We start from the raw sequence: 16,448 nt of genomic DNA, 5'->3' as shown, positions 1-16,448 counted from the left end.
GGGCGCTGAGCTGGGCCCGAGCCTCGCAGTAGCGGGCGGATAGCGAGCGAGTGCAAATCCCACTGCGCCACCGGCGGGAGCGGTGCTGTGATCTGGCCGGTACCGGCCCGGGACATATCAAGCGGATCACCCCCTCCTCCTCTGCCGCCGCCTGCCTTCATGTCTGCGCCCCCTCCTGTTTAGCTATTCCTGACATGACCGGCTCCATTGTGACACCAGACAGCAAGTACCGACCTCTTTAGTGACCTGTCCAAAGTACAGACCTGCAGGCGTCACAGGGTATAGGCTGCTACCATGCCTGCCTGATGGGCACAACTATCAACAGTGCAAGCTGATATACAGTTGTGCTCAAAAGTTTACATAACCCGGCAGAATTTTTGCTTTCTTTGCCTTGTTTCAGAGAATATGATAACAAAAAAAACTTTTTCTCCACTCATGGTTATTGGTTGGGTGAAGTCATTAATTGTCAAACTATGGTGTTTTCTCTTTTTAAATCTTAGTGAAAACCAAAAACATCCAAATGACCCTGATCAAAAGTTCACATACCGCAGTTCTTAATACCGTGTATTGCCCCCTCTAACATCAATGACAGATTGAAGTCTTTTGTGGTACTTGTGGATGAGGCTCTTTATTTTCTCAGATGGTAAAGCTGCCCATTCTTCTTGGCAAAAATCCTCCAGTTCCTGTAAATACCTGGGCTGTCTAGCATGAACTGCGCGCTTGAGATCTCCCCAGAGTGGCTCAATGATATTGAGGTCAAGAGACTGAGATGGCCACTCCAAAACCTTCACTTTGTTCTGCTGTAGCCAATGACAGGTCGACTTGGCCTTGTGTTTTGGATTGTTGTCATGTTGGAACGTCCAAGTACGTCCCATGCGGAGCTTCAGGGCTGATGAGTGCAAATTTGCCTCCAGTATTTGCTGATAACGTGCTGCATTCATCTTTCCTTCAACTTTTACCAAGTTTCCTGTGCCTTTGTAGCTCACACATCCCCAAAACATCAGCCATCCACCTTCGTGCTTTACAGTAGGAATGGTGTTCCTTTCATCATAGGCCTTGTTGACCTCTCTCCAAATGTAACGTTTATGGTTGTGGCCAAAAAGTTCAATTTTGATCTCATCACTCCAAATTACCTTGTTCCAGAAGTTTTGAGGCTTGTCTCTGTGCTATTTGGCGTATTGTAGGTGAGATACTTTGTGGCATTTGTGCAGTAATGGCTTTCTTCTGGCGACTTGACCATGCAGCCCATTTTTCTTTAAGTGCCTCCCTATTGTGCATCTTGAAACAGCCACACCGCTGAGTTTTCAAAGAGTCCTGAATTTCAGCTGATGTTATTTGTGGGTTTTTCTTTGCATCCCGAACAGTTTCCTGGCAGTTGTGGCCGAAATTTTTGTTGGACTACCTGGCCATGGTTTGGTTTTTACAAAGCACCTCATTTTCCATTTGTTAATCACAGTTTGAACGCTGCTGACTGGCATTGTCAATTCCTTGGATATTTTTTTGTATCCCTTTCCTATGTTATACAGTTCAACTACCTTTTCCCGTAGATCCGTTGACAGTTCTTTTGCTTTCCCCATGACTCACAATCCAGAAACATCAGTGGTTGGATGAAAGATGCAAGAGTCTGTCTGGATCCCAGAAACTCACTCAGCTTTTATGCACACACACTGATTTCAGGCAAACAGATCACAGGTGAGGATGTTACCTTTAGTAGCCATTCAAACCCATTTGTGTCAAATTCTGTGCATGTTATCAGGCCAAAATCACCAGGGTATGTAAACTTTTGATCAGGGTCATTTGGATGTTTTTGTCATTAAGATTTAAAAAGAGAAAACACAGTAGTTTGACAATAAATGGCTTCACCCAACCAATAGCCATGAGTGGAGAAAAAGTTTTTTTGTTATCATTCATATTCTCTGAAACAAGGCCAAGAAAGGAAAAATTCCGCTGGGGTTTGTAAACTTTTGAACACAACTGTGTGTATGTGTGTGTGTGTGTGTGTGTATGTATGTATATATGTGTATGTATGCATGTCTGTGTATATATATATATATATATATATATATATATATATATATATATATGTGTATACACACCTTCTCATTTAAAGATTTTTCTGTATTTTCATGACTATAAAAATTGTACATTCACACTGAAGGCATCAAAACTATGAATTAACACATGTGGAATTATATAGTTAACAAAAAAGTGTGAAACAACTGAAAATATGTCTTATATTCTAGGTTCTTCAAAGTAGCCACCTTTTGCTTTGTTGACTGCTTTGCACACTCTTGGCATTCTCTTGATGAGCTTAAGAGGTAGTCACCGGAAATGGTCTTCCAACAATCTTGAAGGAGTTCCCAGAGATGCTTAGCACTTGTTGGCCCTTTTGCCTTCACTCTTTGGTCCAGCTCACACAAAACCATCTCGATTGGGTTCAGGTCTGGTGACTGTGGAGGCCAGGTCATCTGGCGTAGCACCCCATCACTCTCCTTCTTGGTCAAATAGCCCTTACACAGCCTGGAGGTGTGTTTGGGGTCATTGTCCTGTTGAAAAATAAATGATGGTCCAACTAAACGCAAACCGGATGGAATAGCATGCCGCTGCAAGATGCTGTGTTAGCCATGCTGGTTCAGTATGCCTTCAATTTTGAATAAATCCCCAACAGTGTCACCAGTAAAGCACCCCCACACCATCACACCTCCTCCTCCATGCTTTACACTGGGAACCATCTTGCAGCGGCATGCTATTCCATCCGGTTTGCGTTTACACAGGCTGTGTAAGGGCTATTTGACAAAGAAGGAGAGTGATGGGGTGCTAAGCCAGATGACCTGGCCTCCACAGTCATCAGACCTGAACCCAATCGAGATGGTTTGGGGTGAGCTGGACTGCAGAGTGAAGGCAAATGGGCCAACAAGTGCTAAGCGTCTCTGGGAAATCCTTCAAGATTGTTGGAAGACCATTTCCGGTGACTACCTCTTAAGCTCATCAAGAGAATGCCAAGAGTGTGCAAAGCAGTCATCAAAGCAAAAGGTGGCTACTTTGAAGAACCTAGAATATAAGACATATTTTCAGTTGTTTCACACTTTTTTGTTAAGTATATAATTCCACATGTGTTAATTCATAGTTTTGATGCCTTCAGTGTGAATGTACAAGTTTCATAGTCATGAAAATACAGAAAAATGTTTAAATGAGGTGTGTCCAAACTTTTGGTCTGTACTGTAGATATAGATATATATAATGTGTGTACATATGATATAGTATCTAAGTATTTGGCAATGGCATAAATATTACATATGATACCAGCAGAGGGCGCAGAGACAGTGCTGCTGTACTGTGACTGTGAGAGCAGGACCAGTAAGGAGCATCATTCATCTGCAGAACCACACCTCCCCAGCAGCTGCAGTATAGATGGACAGCTCAGCTGCTCACCATTGTTCCCTGACACTTTCCTTGAGACTTCTAGAGGTCTTTGCATTTTGCTGTCCTTATACTGAACATTTTGCATGGTCTATGGTCGTTGTCCCAAAAAATGCAGATCCTAGATTACACTGTGTTCCAAATTATTATGCAAATAATATTTTCTAAGATTTTCCCAAATTACCTATATGAATTGCAGTCATTGTTATTTTCCAATCAAATAACTATTAGAGTACAATTGAAAGTTTTTTGTACAAACTGCCTATGATAACAGTATATTTTTTAAAAAATAATAAACTCAAACTGCACTCAAAATGCATGTTCCAAATTATTATGCACAGCAGAGTTTTCAACCTTTTCATTTTAATAAAGAACAAAAAAATGGTCATTTTTGAAATTATAAGCATTAGCAGGTTATTACAAACTGAAATCAAACAGTTTTCAACTCAAAACTTTATTCTAGGTGGTTACATTTGCACATAGGACCGCTTGTTCAAAAGGAGCTTCTGAACTCTCTCGTCCATTGAAATTGTCAGGTTTTGGATGGTTTCTGCTTCAATTGTTTTGCATGAGGACAGAATACCCTCCCAGAGCTGTTGCTTAGATGTGAACTGCCTCCCGCCATCATAGACACTCCTTTTGATGATGCTCCAGAGGTTCTCAATGGGGTTGAGGTCAGGGGAGCATGGGGGCCACACCATAAGTTTGTCCCCTTTTACGCCCACAGCAGCCAGAGATGCAGATGTGTTATGTGCAGCATGAGACGGTGCATTATCATGCATGAAAATGATCTTGCTGCGGAATACACGGTTATTCTTCTTGAACCATGGAAGGAAGTGCTGTTTGAGAAACTCAACATACATTATGGAGTGCATCTTTACCCCTTCAGGGATCCTAAAAGGGCCGACAATCTCTCTCCCCATGATTCCAGCCAAAACATTACTCCACCTCCTCCTTGTTAGCGCCGTAGCCGTGTTTGCATGGGGTGTCCATCAACCAGCCATCCTCCACTCCATCCATCTGGACCATCGAGATCATTTCATGCATGACAATGCCCCGTCTCATGCTGCACATAACACATCTGCATCTCTGGCTGCTATGGGCATAAAAGGGGACAAACTTATGGTGTGGCACCCATGCTCCCCTGACCTCAACCCCATTGAGAACCTCTGGAGCATCATGACAATGACTGCAATTCATATAGGTAATTTGGGAAAATCTGAGAAAATATTATTTGCATAATAATTTGGAACACCGTGTAATAGAACAGTACGTATATGCTTTGCATTAAAAGGGTATTCCAGGTAGAAGATGTTATCACCTACACAGGAGCATTCCAGTATCTTGTATAAGTCCCCCATTCTAGCAATTGCCACTCTATTCTTTCTCTATGGGACCTCCATATGCCACTCCATTCATTCTCTATAGGACTGTGCTCGGCCATAGAATATGAATGGAGTAGCGGTCGAGCACATGGGATATTCGGATCACGCGCACTCATACAAGTCTATGGGTGCATGTGAAATATCGGGCTGCACTCGGATGTCTTCCGAGTGCAGTCTGATGTACACGCATAGAAACAATGGAGAAGATGGAAAGAATCGGATCACAGTCAGATGCCATACTGATGGTCTGTATGTCTTCTGATTTTTTTTGGTCACACCCATCAGATTTCAGAGTGAAATCGCAGCATGCTGCAATATTTTTTCTCATACTAAATACAGCTGAGAAAAAATAAGCAGATCTGCACTGCCTCACTAAATAACATTGGTCCGAGTGCAATCCGATGTTTTTTATCCGATTGCACTCGTCTGAGTTATACATCAGTTCGAGCCAATCCTATAGGTGATACCTGTCTATGTTATCATGTCTCTGATGATAGTGAGAATGCTGAAAAGTTTTCTGTAAAGAACAGGAATTGTAAGCCTAAAATAACCCTAGTGGATGTTGTGAGAATTGTAAGATTTCTCTATATTTTTTATTAATATTACAGATTGTGATATAAAAAAAATATTCCCCAAAAATGTTTAGAAATACTATTAACACAAAAATCTGACTTAAATAGGTAATTTTCTGATGATACATTGCCTTAGGGCCTGTGAGCTTTTCTTCCTTAGATTTTACAGTAAGGGCTACAATTATCCCATTTATTAATACTTAATAGATTACTTGTCCTTATTATAAATGCATTCACCTGACCTGGTATTTTGCAGTTTTATATAGGTCCCAAGCACCTGATACTAATTTATTCTGTGCAGTAATGGACACAGACAGAAGAGGGCCCCTGTGCAAAAACAATATATAGGCCCTTTGTATTCAAATAGCTCAGGATAATGCACAATTCCCACCGGTTTAGTGGACGTGGACCCTCTTGTCTCTTGGGCCTCTGTGCGGCTGTACCAATATGTCTACATCTGATCCTGTGTGTTTTGGGCTTTCTGACTATAACAATTTTTTTCATAATTCCCCATTATTGTAATTGATAAAACAAGTTAATGGAACCTAATTTTATAAAAATTTATTTTTTTCTAATTGCAAAATATTTACATTCAAAAAATATTTATGGTTAATTGAAATTAGGTGATAAATCTATTTAATAGATAACCTTATTACCATACTTTTATAACATAAAGGGTTATTTCCTATCTTGGACATTTATGGCTTTTCTCCAGGGACCTGCACCTTCCTCAATAATGGAAACCCATCTCAGGCTGCCAGGAGTGAGGAGTTTTTCTGCACATGCGAGACTCGGCCCATTCACTTCTGAAATTTGTCAATCATGTTTGCTCATCGATTTCTATGAACACCCATAGAAGTGAACAGAGAGCCATGCATACGCAGTCATCTCTTCATTCCAAAAATAGGTGTGATTCCCAGATTTGGCACCTGCATCTATCAGACATTTATGGCGTATCCTGTGGACCAAAAAAGTCAGAAAGGGGGCAAGACAAAGGGTAGAATGTAAGACAAATCCAAAAGTATCTAAAGTCCACATACAAATGAGACTAAAGTTGGATGAACCCTCCGATATCGGTGGAATCAGCCATCAGTCTACTGTGTATGGAGTCCTCCAGACTCTCCCATTTAACATATGAGTTCTTCATGGTTTTTTAAGATCTTTACTTGCTGTAAGTGAATGGAAGTAATAACTTTTCATTACCAAAGGGTGAAAAACTTTTCTGATGGATGATGTACGGGTAGGTGCACAGTCCTGTACAAGACAGCTGTGCCATACTCAGCACTACATCTATGTTTCCAGGACAGATTTTTATGCTCCAGAAGTCAACATTGAAACTTTCTATCTAATTTCTACAAGAAATTAACTTGAAAATATTGTTATAGAAAATATTTTGAAAAAACCTTGAGATATATAATTTTTTTTTCTAAGTGGGGATTTTAATTTTCCAGAGGGTTGCCATATGGGCTAAAGAATTTAAAAATCTTTTTTATATTCGCAGTGCTGACGTCAATACAAGGGATAATTTCATGTGGACACCGCTTCATCATGCTTGTCATGCTGGCCAGAGTGACATTGCTGAACTGCTGCTAAAATATGGAGCCAAGATCGATGCCGTTGCCATGAACGGATCCACACCACTCATGAGAGCAGTGGAAAGTGCAAGCCTGGACTGTGTTCAGATATTAATGAAATCCGGAGCAAAGGTGCAGATAGAGAACAAGAAAGGTAAATGGTGGAAGAAGTCCATGGATAGAGGTTTAGTAGGATGCCTAAACCCAGGACTTCAGCCCCAAGTATGCAGAGGCCGTGATGAGACCCAAAACCCCCAACAACGAGCTAGGTGCCATAGTTGGCCGTGTGGCACTGTCTACAAGCATGTATCAGAAAATCAGCTCCTCCCATATCACCGCCACCCAGGATTCTTCGCTGCCTCTTTAGTCTTGGCAGCAACCGGGATGTCACGACTACAGCACATGACTGCTGCAGCCAATCACCGGGCTCAATAGTGATGGAAATGTAGATAGCACAGGACCGACCGATCCCCTTGATTGAGTGCATTGGTGCTGTATCCATGAAGTCACCATTGCTGCCATGTCACAAAGACTAGGGGGCAGATGTGGAGAGACAGCACTGGTGTGGGGCTAATTTTTGGATTCTTACATATTGCATGCTTGTAAACTAAAAAAAAATTTTTCTCCTGGAAATCCCGAGGCTGAAAACCTAAACTAATCTGAAACTTCTCACGGCTGAGAGTTTGGTACAGTTGTATTTCAGTTTAGGTAATTAAATGTGATGTAAATTGATCATTTTTTTCTGGTCCCTTTTTTCACTTTGTTTTTTTTTCGCCTCCTCATCTCCCAATAGCCTTTTTTTTTCATTGCTTAGCCATATGAGGCTTTGTTGTTTTCAAAATGTGTTGTGTTTTTGCATTTATTCTATACGGTGAATGCCAAAAATAGTAATGAAAAAATACATTTAAATAATAGGATCATTGTTTTTTTTTAATCAGTTTGCTTACCAAAAAAGATGGAATAAAAAGATATCAGAAAGTCGCATGTACCGCAAAACGCTAATAATAAAAATTAATTTGCCATGTAAAAACACAGAGCTAAAAAATAAAAGTCATAGATCTCATAAAATGTTGACTCAATTTTATTTTTTTTCGCGTTTTTATTCCAAGAAGAAAGAAATAATATAAATCTGCAATCACCATAAACCATAGTGACCAAATGAACAATTAACATGTCATTTTTACTGCAAAGCGAACAGTCTAAAAACAAAACACAAAAAACAATGGCGCAATGAATTGTTGTTTTTTTTCAATTCCACCCCACCTGGAATTTTTCTTACCTCTCTTCAGTAGATTATATACTAAGATGGTTCCATAGAAATATACAACTTGTCTCACAAAAATCATTCCCATATACAGGGCAATGTCGAAGGAGATTTTAAAAAATATTTCTTACAAAGTCAGTACAAAAACTTTATTCTAAAAAAAAAAAAAAAATGGCTGCAAATCCAAGAGGTTAGAGTGGACTACCAGTAAAAACATAATTTTTGGCAAATATTAAAGAGTTTGTCAGGGACTAAAGACTAGGCCATCAATTTTGAAATCCCAGACAAACACTTTAATATAACAGAAATTAGAGCGGCAGCCAAAATGATTTTTTTTGTTTTGGCAATTTTCTATTCAGTTACAGTAGAAAAGGACAATATCTCTCTAAGAAAAATGAAGCATCTTCACCAATTTTTGGATAATTTTTGCCTGAATATATTTTGAGGTTATTTGTGATAAATATTTTCTGCATGTTGAGTGAATGAAGAATAAGTGGCTTCATCATGTAATAAGGTAGTAATCCCCAACATGATGATTTTATGTTCATAGGACAAAATGTTCTTGATGTGGCAAAAGCGTATGCCGATTATAGACTCATTGACTTGATTGAAGCCAAACTGGAGAGCTTGCCAAAACCAAAAGACAAGAAAGGGGGCAAGAAAAAAGGTAGAATGGAAGGCAAATCCAAAGCGTTATCTAAGCTGCAAACCCCTGCTATCCCAGAGGTCGGATCCGCAAAGAAAGAGGTAGAAAGGCGATTTAATCATTGACATTTTTAAAGACTTTTTGATGCTTTCTGTATTTATTTATTGTAGTTTGTACAGCTACCAAGTATCTCATGCAAACCCACCACACACTTTCACACTCAGCTAGGCCGAGCATGCATGTGTTTCCAGCGCAACATGTGTCACTCCTAGACTAAGGCTGTGTTCACACATCATTGTTTTCTTGGCGTCAATTTTCTGCAGCAAAGTCTGATCTCCCAAGGGAGGTTTGTTCAGGATTTGAGTTTTCTTGCAGTTTTGGTGAGTTTTGGTGTGTTTTTTCAGCGTTTTTTTCACTGTCCTTCTGTCTCTTTTTATGCATGTACGTAAAGTTTGGTGAAAAAAAACCACCATTCTATTTTGGCATCAAAAATGCTGAAAAAAAGTTACCAGTTTTTGGTGCGTTTTTTTCAGCATTTTTTTCACCACTCATTACTTCCTATGGGTGAAAAAACACTGAAAGAAGTGACATGCTCAGTTTTCCAAAAAAACATGCAAGGCATAAAATCTTGAGCAAAAAAAAAAACATGATGTGTGGAATTTAGAAATCTGGACTCTCATAGACTTTGCTGGTGCTGCAAAGTCTATGATGAAAATTTGCATAAAAAAAGCATAAAAAAACGCTGAAAAAAAACATGATGTGTGAACATAGCCTAATAGTTCCTAGACATCAATGTCAGTGGCTTACCTCCTTCGGAAACAAAAGAATTGAGAGTCATAATTAAACATTCCCAATGGTTCAGAAGGCCCCCATACTTGTTAGATGGTCAACTGTAATTTAAAGGGAGTCTGTCAGCACAAAATGACTGTTCAAATCAATCACAACTTCCTGAAGAGGACAAAGCTCTAAAAACAATTTGTGCCTTCAGTGACCATTACTGCATCTGCCAGAAATTTATTTTTTATTGAAATAAGCTAAACGTTAGGTGCACCCTGGGTGTGGCCAAGCAGTTCAGTGCACCTTCCCACATGCTTGTTTTCTATCTATCTCTTCCCAGTGTTTCTTGATTGACAGCTCTGGCTTTGCAGGAGGTAGAGGAGGATGGAGATAGATTGAAGCCAAGTAGGTGGGAAGCAACACTGAGCTCCATGACAATGCCAAGGGTGCAATGAGCATCTACTTAGCATATTTGAATAAAAAACTATTTATTGAAAATGGAGCAAATTTGGACACTAAAGTTCAGATTTTTTTTTTCTATTACAGTTTTGTCCTCTACAAGAGACTGCGCTTGGTTTGAATGGTCATTTTGTGCTGACCGACTCCCTTTAATATGTGGGAGACTTTACTATAATTAACAAAATCTAAATGATAGGAATATTGATTTTTTTTTGTATATATCATCTTCATTATATTGTTACCTGGAACATTACAATCATGTTTGCCACCTGCAAGTCTCTGTAATTGTTAAATTCTGATGAATGGTTAATAAAAACGAACAACACTAGAAAAACACAGCCGATATAGGAGAATCCTGCCACCATATAGCAGCTGCCTCCATAGTAGTCAGGACCAAGGAGCAGAGATGTGCAGCGACAACTATGAAACCCGGATTGTTAGACAGGAAATAAAATCATTTCCGATAAAACAATGGTCCATTAATTGAGGCAAATGAATCTTTATGGGTCATCTTGATGCAAAATAAAAGAGTAGTGATCCAAAAAATATCACAGACACAATATTAAAGGGGTTGTCCACCTTAGGCTACAAGTCTGCAGTCACTCTATGATTGCTGCACCATCAGGATTCTCCGATGCCGGCTCCCGAAGAGGGCGGTCAAGTGACTGCAAGTATGTGATTTGCATACTTCTGGTCACATTCCAACTAGACTCTATCTGGCCTCACTTAATACACTTGTATTGAGTGATACCGTGCCCATCTAGTCGGCATGTAACCTCATGTACAGTACAGACCAAAAGTTTGGACACACCTTCTCATTTAGAGATTATTCTGTATTTTCATGACTATGAAAATTGTACATTCACGCTGAAGGCATCAAAACTATGAATTAACACATATGGAATTATATACTTAACAAAAAAGTGTGAAACAACCGAAAATATGTCTTATATTCTAGGTTCTTCAAAGTAGCCACCTTTTGCTTTGATGACTGCTTTGCACACTCTTGGCATTCTCTTGATGAGCTTCAAGAGGTAGTCACCGGAAATGGTCTTCCAACAATCTTGAAGGAGTTCCCAGAGATGCTTAGCACTTGTTGGCCCTTTTGCCTTCACTCTGCAGTCCAGCTCACCCCAAACCATCTCGATTAGGTTCAGGTCTGGTGACTGTGGAGGCCAGGTCATCTGGCATAGCACCCCATCACTCTCCTTCTTGGTCAAATAGCCCTTACACAGCCTGGAGGTGTGTTTGGGGTCATTGTCCTGTTGAAAACGAAATGATGGTCAAACTAAACGCAAACCGGATGGAATAGCATGCCGCTGCAAGATGCTGTGGTAGCCATGCTGGTTCAGTATGCCTTCAATTTTCAATAAATCCCCAACAGTGTCACCAGCAAAGCACTCACACGCCATCACACCTCCTCCTCCAAGCTTCACGGTGGGAACCAGGCATGTAGAGTCCATCCGTTCACATTTTCTGCGTCGCACAAAGACACGGTGGTTTGAACCAAAGATCTCAAATTTGGACTCATCAGACCAAAGCACAAATTTCCACTGGTCTAATGTCCATTCCTTGTGTTCTTTAGCCCAAGCAAGTCTCTTCTGCTTGTTGCCTGTCCTTAGCAGTGGTTTCCTAGCAGCTATTTTACCATGAAGGCCTGCTGCACAAAGTCTCCTCTTAACAGTTGTTGTAGAGATGTGAATGCTGCTAGAACTCTGTGTGGCATTGACCTGGTCTCTAATCTGAGCTGCTGTTAACCTGCGATTTCTGAGGCTGGTGACTCGGATAAACTTATCCTCAGAAGCAGAGGTGACTCTTGGTCTTCCTTTCCTGGGGCGGTCCTCATGTGAGGCTGTTTCTTTGTAGCGCTTTATGGTTTTTGCAACTGCACTTGGGGACACTTTCAAAGTTTGCCCAATTTTTCAAACTGACTGACCTTCATTTCTTAAAGTAATGATGGCCACTCGTTTTTATTTACTTAGCTGCTTTTTTCTTGCCATAATGCAAATTCTGACAGTCTATTCCGTAGGACTATCAGCTGTGTATCCACCTGACTTCTGCACAACACAACCCCATTTATAAGACAAGAAATCCCACTTATTAAACCTGACAGGGCACACCTGTGAAGTGAATACCATTTCTGGTGACTACCTCTTGAAGCTCATCAAGAGAATGCCAAGAGTGTGCAAAGCAGTCATCAAAGCAAGAGGTGGCTACTTTGAAGAACCTAGAATATAAGACATATTTTCAATTGTTTCACACTTTTTTGTTAAGTATATAATTCCACATGTGTTAATTCATAGTTTTGATGCCTTCAGTGTGAATGTACAATTTTCAAAGTAATGAAAATACAGAAAAATCTTTAAATGAGAAGGTGTGTTCAAACTTTTGGTCTGTACTGTATGCAAATCGCATATTTGAAGTTGCAAGACCACCCGGCACTGGCACATCCTCACAGTGTGCGTGATGTGAGGATTCACAAGTCTGCAGTCACGTAGAGTGACTGCAGACTTGTAGCCAGAGGCTGGACAACCCCTTTAATTCACTGCGGGATCCAGATTTGTTGTCTAAGGCCACGTTCACACGTTCAATATTTGTTCAGTATTTCACTTCAGTATTCGTAAGCCAAAGCCAGGGGTGGGTGATAAATACAAAAGTGGTGACGTATTTTTATATACTTTTCCTCTGATTGTTCCACTCCTGGTTTCGGCTTACAGATGAGGCTTGCATAGGGCATCAGTCACACGGATAAGTGTAGTGCACCATGCCAGCTTACAAGCTATTAGTGACACCCATACTAGTAGATCAGGTGGGCTGCCCAATAGTGAAGCGCGAACGTGCTCGGATAAGGGGTTTTCAGAGGACACTCGGGTGCTGACTGAGCATCTTCGGCGTGCTCAAAAAAATGTTAGAATTGCTACGGCTGCATGTCTCGCGGCTGTTCGACGGCTGCAACACATGCAGGGATTGTCTAACAAACAGGCAATCCCTGCATGTGTTGCGGCTGTTGAACAGCTGCGAGACTTGCCGCCTTGGCGACTGAAACATATTTTTCGAGCATGCTAAAGATACTCGGTTAGCACCTAAGCGTGCTTGGAAAACCCCTTATCCAAGCACTTTCATGTATCACTACTGCCCAGCACTATATAAGTTCACCCCTCTAGGACATATAACTCAATTTCCCAAGCCAACACTAATGAGCCTGTCTGCACCCTGCAAAAGATGAAAAATGTGCTACAAAAAAAGATGACAATATGTTTGAAATGCATGAGATACTGGTCCATATTTTAGCCAAAAAATGCAAGCTCGCAACCCATGTTCCCTACACTAGTAGTGATCCCCTTGTTCTAGTTTAATAGTTGTAGACATTCTATATGTGTCATAATAAAGATGCGATTCATATTGATTAGCATTTTGTTTTGTGAAAGTTCTATAGTTAAAAAAAAAAAAGTTGTATCCAATTCTGATATTTTATATTGTTGCCAGATACCAACACCGACAGAGCTTCTACTCCCAAGAAAGGAGAAGAGTGCCATTTCTCAACTAAATAATCTGATAACTTTGGGAGAAACTAACAAAGTTGACATAACATTTATTCCAAAAACAGTAAGATATTTTGAAACCATTTTTTTAATCTATATTAAACAACCTTCAATTCCAGAGCAGATTTACTTAAAACTAAATCTAAGGCAGGATCCAAAATATGAAAGATGCAAAGCTTTCCATTATATTTTTCTTTGTTTAGGCACAACTCCTAGTTTTGGTTATGATTAAAAACCATGGTGGTTTGAAATGCGTCATCCCCTTAATATTTTAGTCCCTCTTTTTCCTATTTTCTCACCATGTTTTTAATATTTTTTCACTAAATGTGAAGTTTTATACATATATTTTTTACTTGGGATTGCTGGATCGGTTTCCTTTTCAGAATTTCCATGTGAAAGCAGTCAAAGGGTATATTCAAACAAAGTTTTTCTACATTAATTTTGAAGCTGATCTGCTGTAAAATCCAGTTAAAAAAATCTTCAAGTGCTCTTTAAAGGAAATCTGTCACCATATTTTTGCTACCCCATCTGAGAACAGCATAATGTAGGGACAGAGACCCTAATTCCTGCTATTTATCAGTTAACTAACTAGGAGCCGCAGTTGTGATAAAATAAAAAACATTTCTGCTGCAGATCTAGCAGAGCTCAGAATACTGAGCTCTGTATAACCACACCCACACCTCTGATTGGCAGCTTTCTGTCAATATACAGTGTACACAGACAGCTGCTAAGTAGTAGTGAGGGTGGAGTAATTCAGAGCAGCAGGACTAGATGGCAGAAGACACCTATTCCTCTAGTGATAATCTCCTGCTGATAAAACACTGATTTTATTGAAATAACAACACACAGCCTAGTAAGTGATACATTTCTGTAATCAGGCTCTCAACCCGTACATCATACTGCTCTCAGATTACATAACAAAACCTGGTGACAAATTCCCTTTAAAAATGCTGCCTATTGATTTCAATAAAAAATCTATATTGCAGCGAGTTTTTGCAATTTTTTTATGAGGTTTTGAATTTATAACCGTGTCATGGAAAAAGAATTGACAACTACTGAATTGTGACTACTTTTCATTATGGAATCCACTCCAAACTTGACACTGTCATGTCAAAAGTCAGCAAAAAATAGTGTGGGAAAGACATGTTCTGAAAACTGATTAAAACTGCATCAGATAAAAAAAAACCTCATATAAAATATGTGGATTGAAAACCACAGTGAATTTTTCTACTTGAAAAAAACTCCATGTGAATATACCCTTGATCAGCAAGGAGATACTACTACTAATACCCAACTACAAAGTCATCCAGCTTGTAGGTTGGACATCTGAGTTATCTCCTGGTCTAATGTGATCCTAGCACTTTGGGTTATTTCATATTGTTAAGAAAAATTATGATATTTTCCATCTATCGATTTTGTGTATTATCTGATCACCACCTGACAAACGTCACTTTGTAAGGACCAATGTTTCGATTCTTGTAGTTAGTTTGCAAGTAATACAATACGTGATTGTTTAATAGAAAATAATAATTCTGGATCTTTTAAAGATTTCCTTCAGATGTTAAGGATTTCTGCTGATGCAAACAATCATTTTTTAGATTGTGCCCCCAATTCATTTTCTAGTTTTTACAATAATACTACTCCATGATGTCTTATTTGGGGACATTGCATTTTATCTTTTCTGGATCCATTGTTCATCAAGATTTCCAAATTCCACTTTTGTCCCACTAGGACATGAGTTAAAAACAATAGGAGACTTTTTTTCCACCCCCATCCTCAATGATGCTATTGACTGCTTTTTTTCAAGTGGAAACTAGGTCTACAAAAAATAGATAAAATGTTCATAGTGAATAGACACCTGATTTAAAGGGGTTTTCAATTCTGGTAAACCACAGTCTTCAGGTGTAGTTTGTTCAAGAATACAAACAAACTGATTCATTCACCCTCCCCGGGTCCAGCAATGAGTCTGTACCGCTGCTCCATTATTGTCTGCAACGTTGATGTCATGTCGACAGTGCTGCAGCCAATAACTGATCGACATGAAGACAATAACAGACAATGGGAACAACAGTAAAGACTCAGCGCTGGACCTGGGAATGATGAGTAAAGGACACTTTTATTTTTTTAAATGATTCTGTCAGCAGGAGCTCACCCCCCAAACTATTTAAAACTATCTGCTGATAGATTTCCTTTAAAATAAACTGCAGCTGGGAAGACCGATTTTCTGAAACCAGAAAACCCCTTTACTTATGCATTTTGGCAGGGTCCAAAAATGAAAAATATGTAATTTGTATATTTTTTTATATTTTTTCGATAAGATTTATATTTAAATCTCTGCTGTCTCCTAATCCTTAACATTATGTTATCTCTATCAAGGTTTGGATTACTGAGCCCTCAACTTCAGATCGTATAAGGAGGAGAGAGCAACGGAGGGAACGATTTACATATGAAGTTGACTTTGAAAACTTCCAGATGCCATTTAACAAGAATCTAATGGAGAAATCATTGGGACTAATGACACAATGAGCCTTCAATGTGCAGTTCAATAGATCCTTGTGGACAAGTTTACATGAAATAGACCTGACATGTAATAAATCTGAGATAAAACTCTATGGCCACCACTATCGGTTCTATAATATTTACAATGCCAGTCCTTAAAGGGGTTATCCAGTCATATATACGTTATTGATGACCTATTATTTGGTTAATTCATCAATATCAGATTGGTAGGGATTCGACAATGTTTGGCCAGTAGCAGCGGTCACACGTTGTATGGAGATGTGCTGTTCAACTCCGCTCAGTGTTATAC

At 39.5% G+C, this 16,448-nt stretch overlaps 1 protein-coding gene across 4 annotated transcripts in view; it reads left to right on the top strand.

Moving 5' to 3' along the window:
- Positions 1 to 16,407, top strand: part of ANKEF1 (ankyrin repeat and EF-hand domain containing 1) — a 135,538-nt gene extending 119,131 nt beyond the window's left edge. For all 4 annotated transcript variants that reach the window (XM_073672231.1, XM_073672233.1, XM_073672234.1 and 1 more), the window contains 4 exons: positions 6,879 to 7,105; positions 8,766 to 8,962; positions 13,584 to 13,703; positions 16,016 to 16,407. In XM_073672231.1, coding sequence (XP_073528332.1) covers positions 6,879 to 7,105; positions 8,766 to 8,962; positions 13,584 to 13,703; positions 16,016 to 16,165 — 694 coding nt within the window. In that variant the 3' untranslated portion in view covers positions 16,166 to 16,407. The remainder of the gene's footprint in view (positions 1 to 6,878; positions 7,106 to 8,765; positions 8,963 to 13,583; positions 13,704 to 16,015) is intronic.
- The last annotated feature ends 41 nt before the right edge of the window (positions 16,408 to 16,448 follow it).

Source organism: Phyllobates terribilis, unplaced genomic scaffold (genome assembly GCF_046119375.1).
Source record: "Phyllobates terribilis strain yellow unplaced genomic scaffold, ASM4611937v1 Scaffold_3__8_contigs__length_932513732, whole genome shotgun sequence".
NCBI lineage: Eukaryota > Metazoa > Chordata > Amphibia > Anura > Dendrobatidae > Phyllobates > Phyllobates terribilis.
The sequence above is the reverse complement of the archived record's forward strand: the minus strand, read 5'-3'. Positions and strand labels throughout refer to the sequence as shown.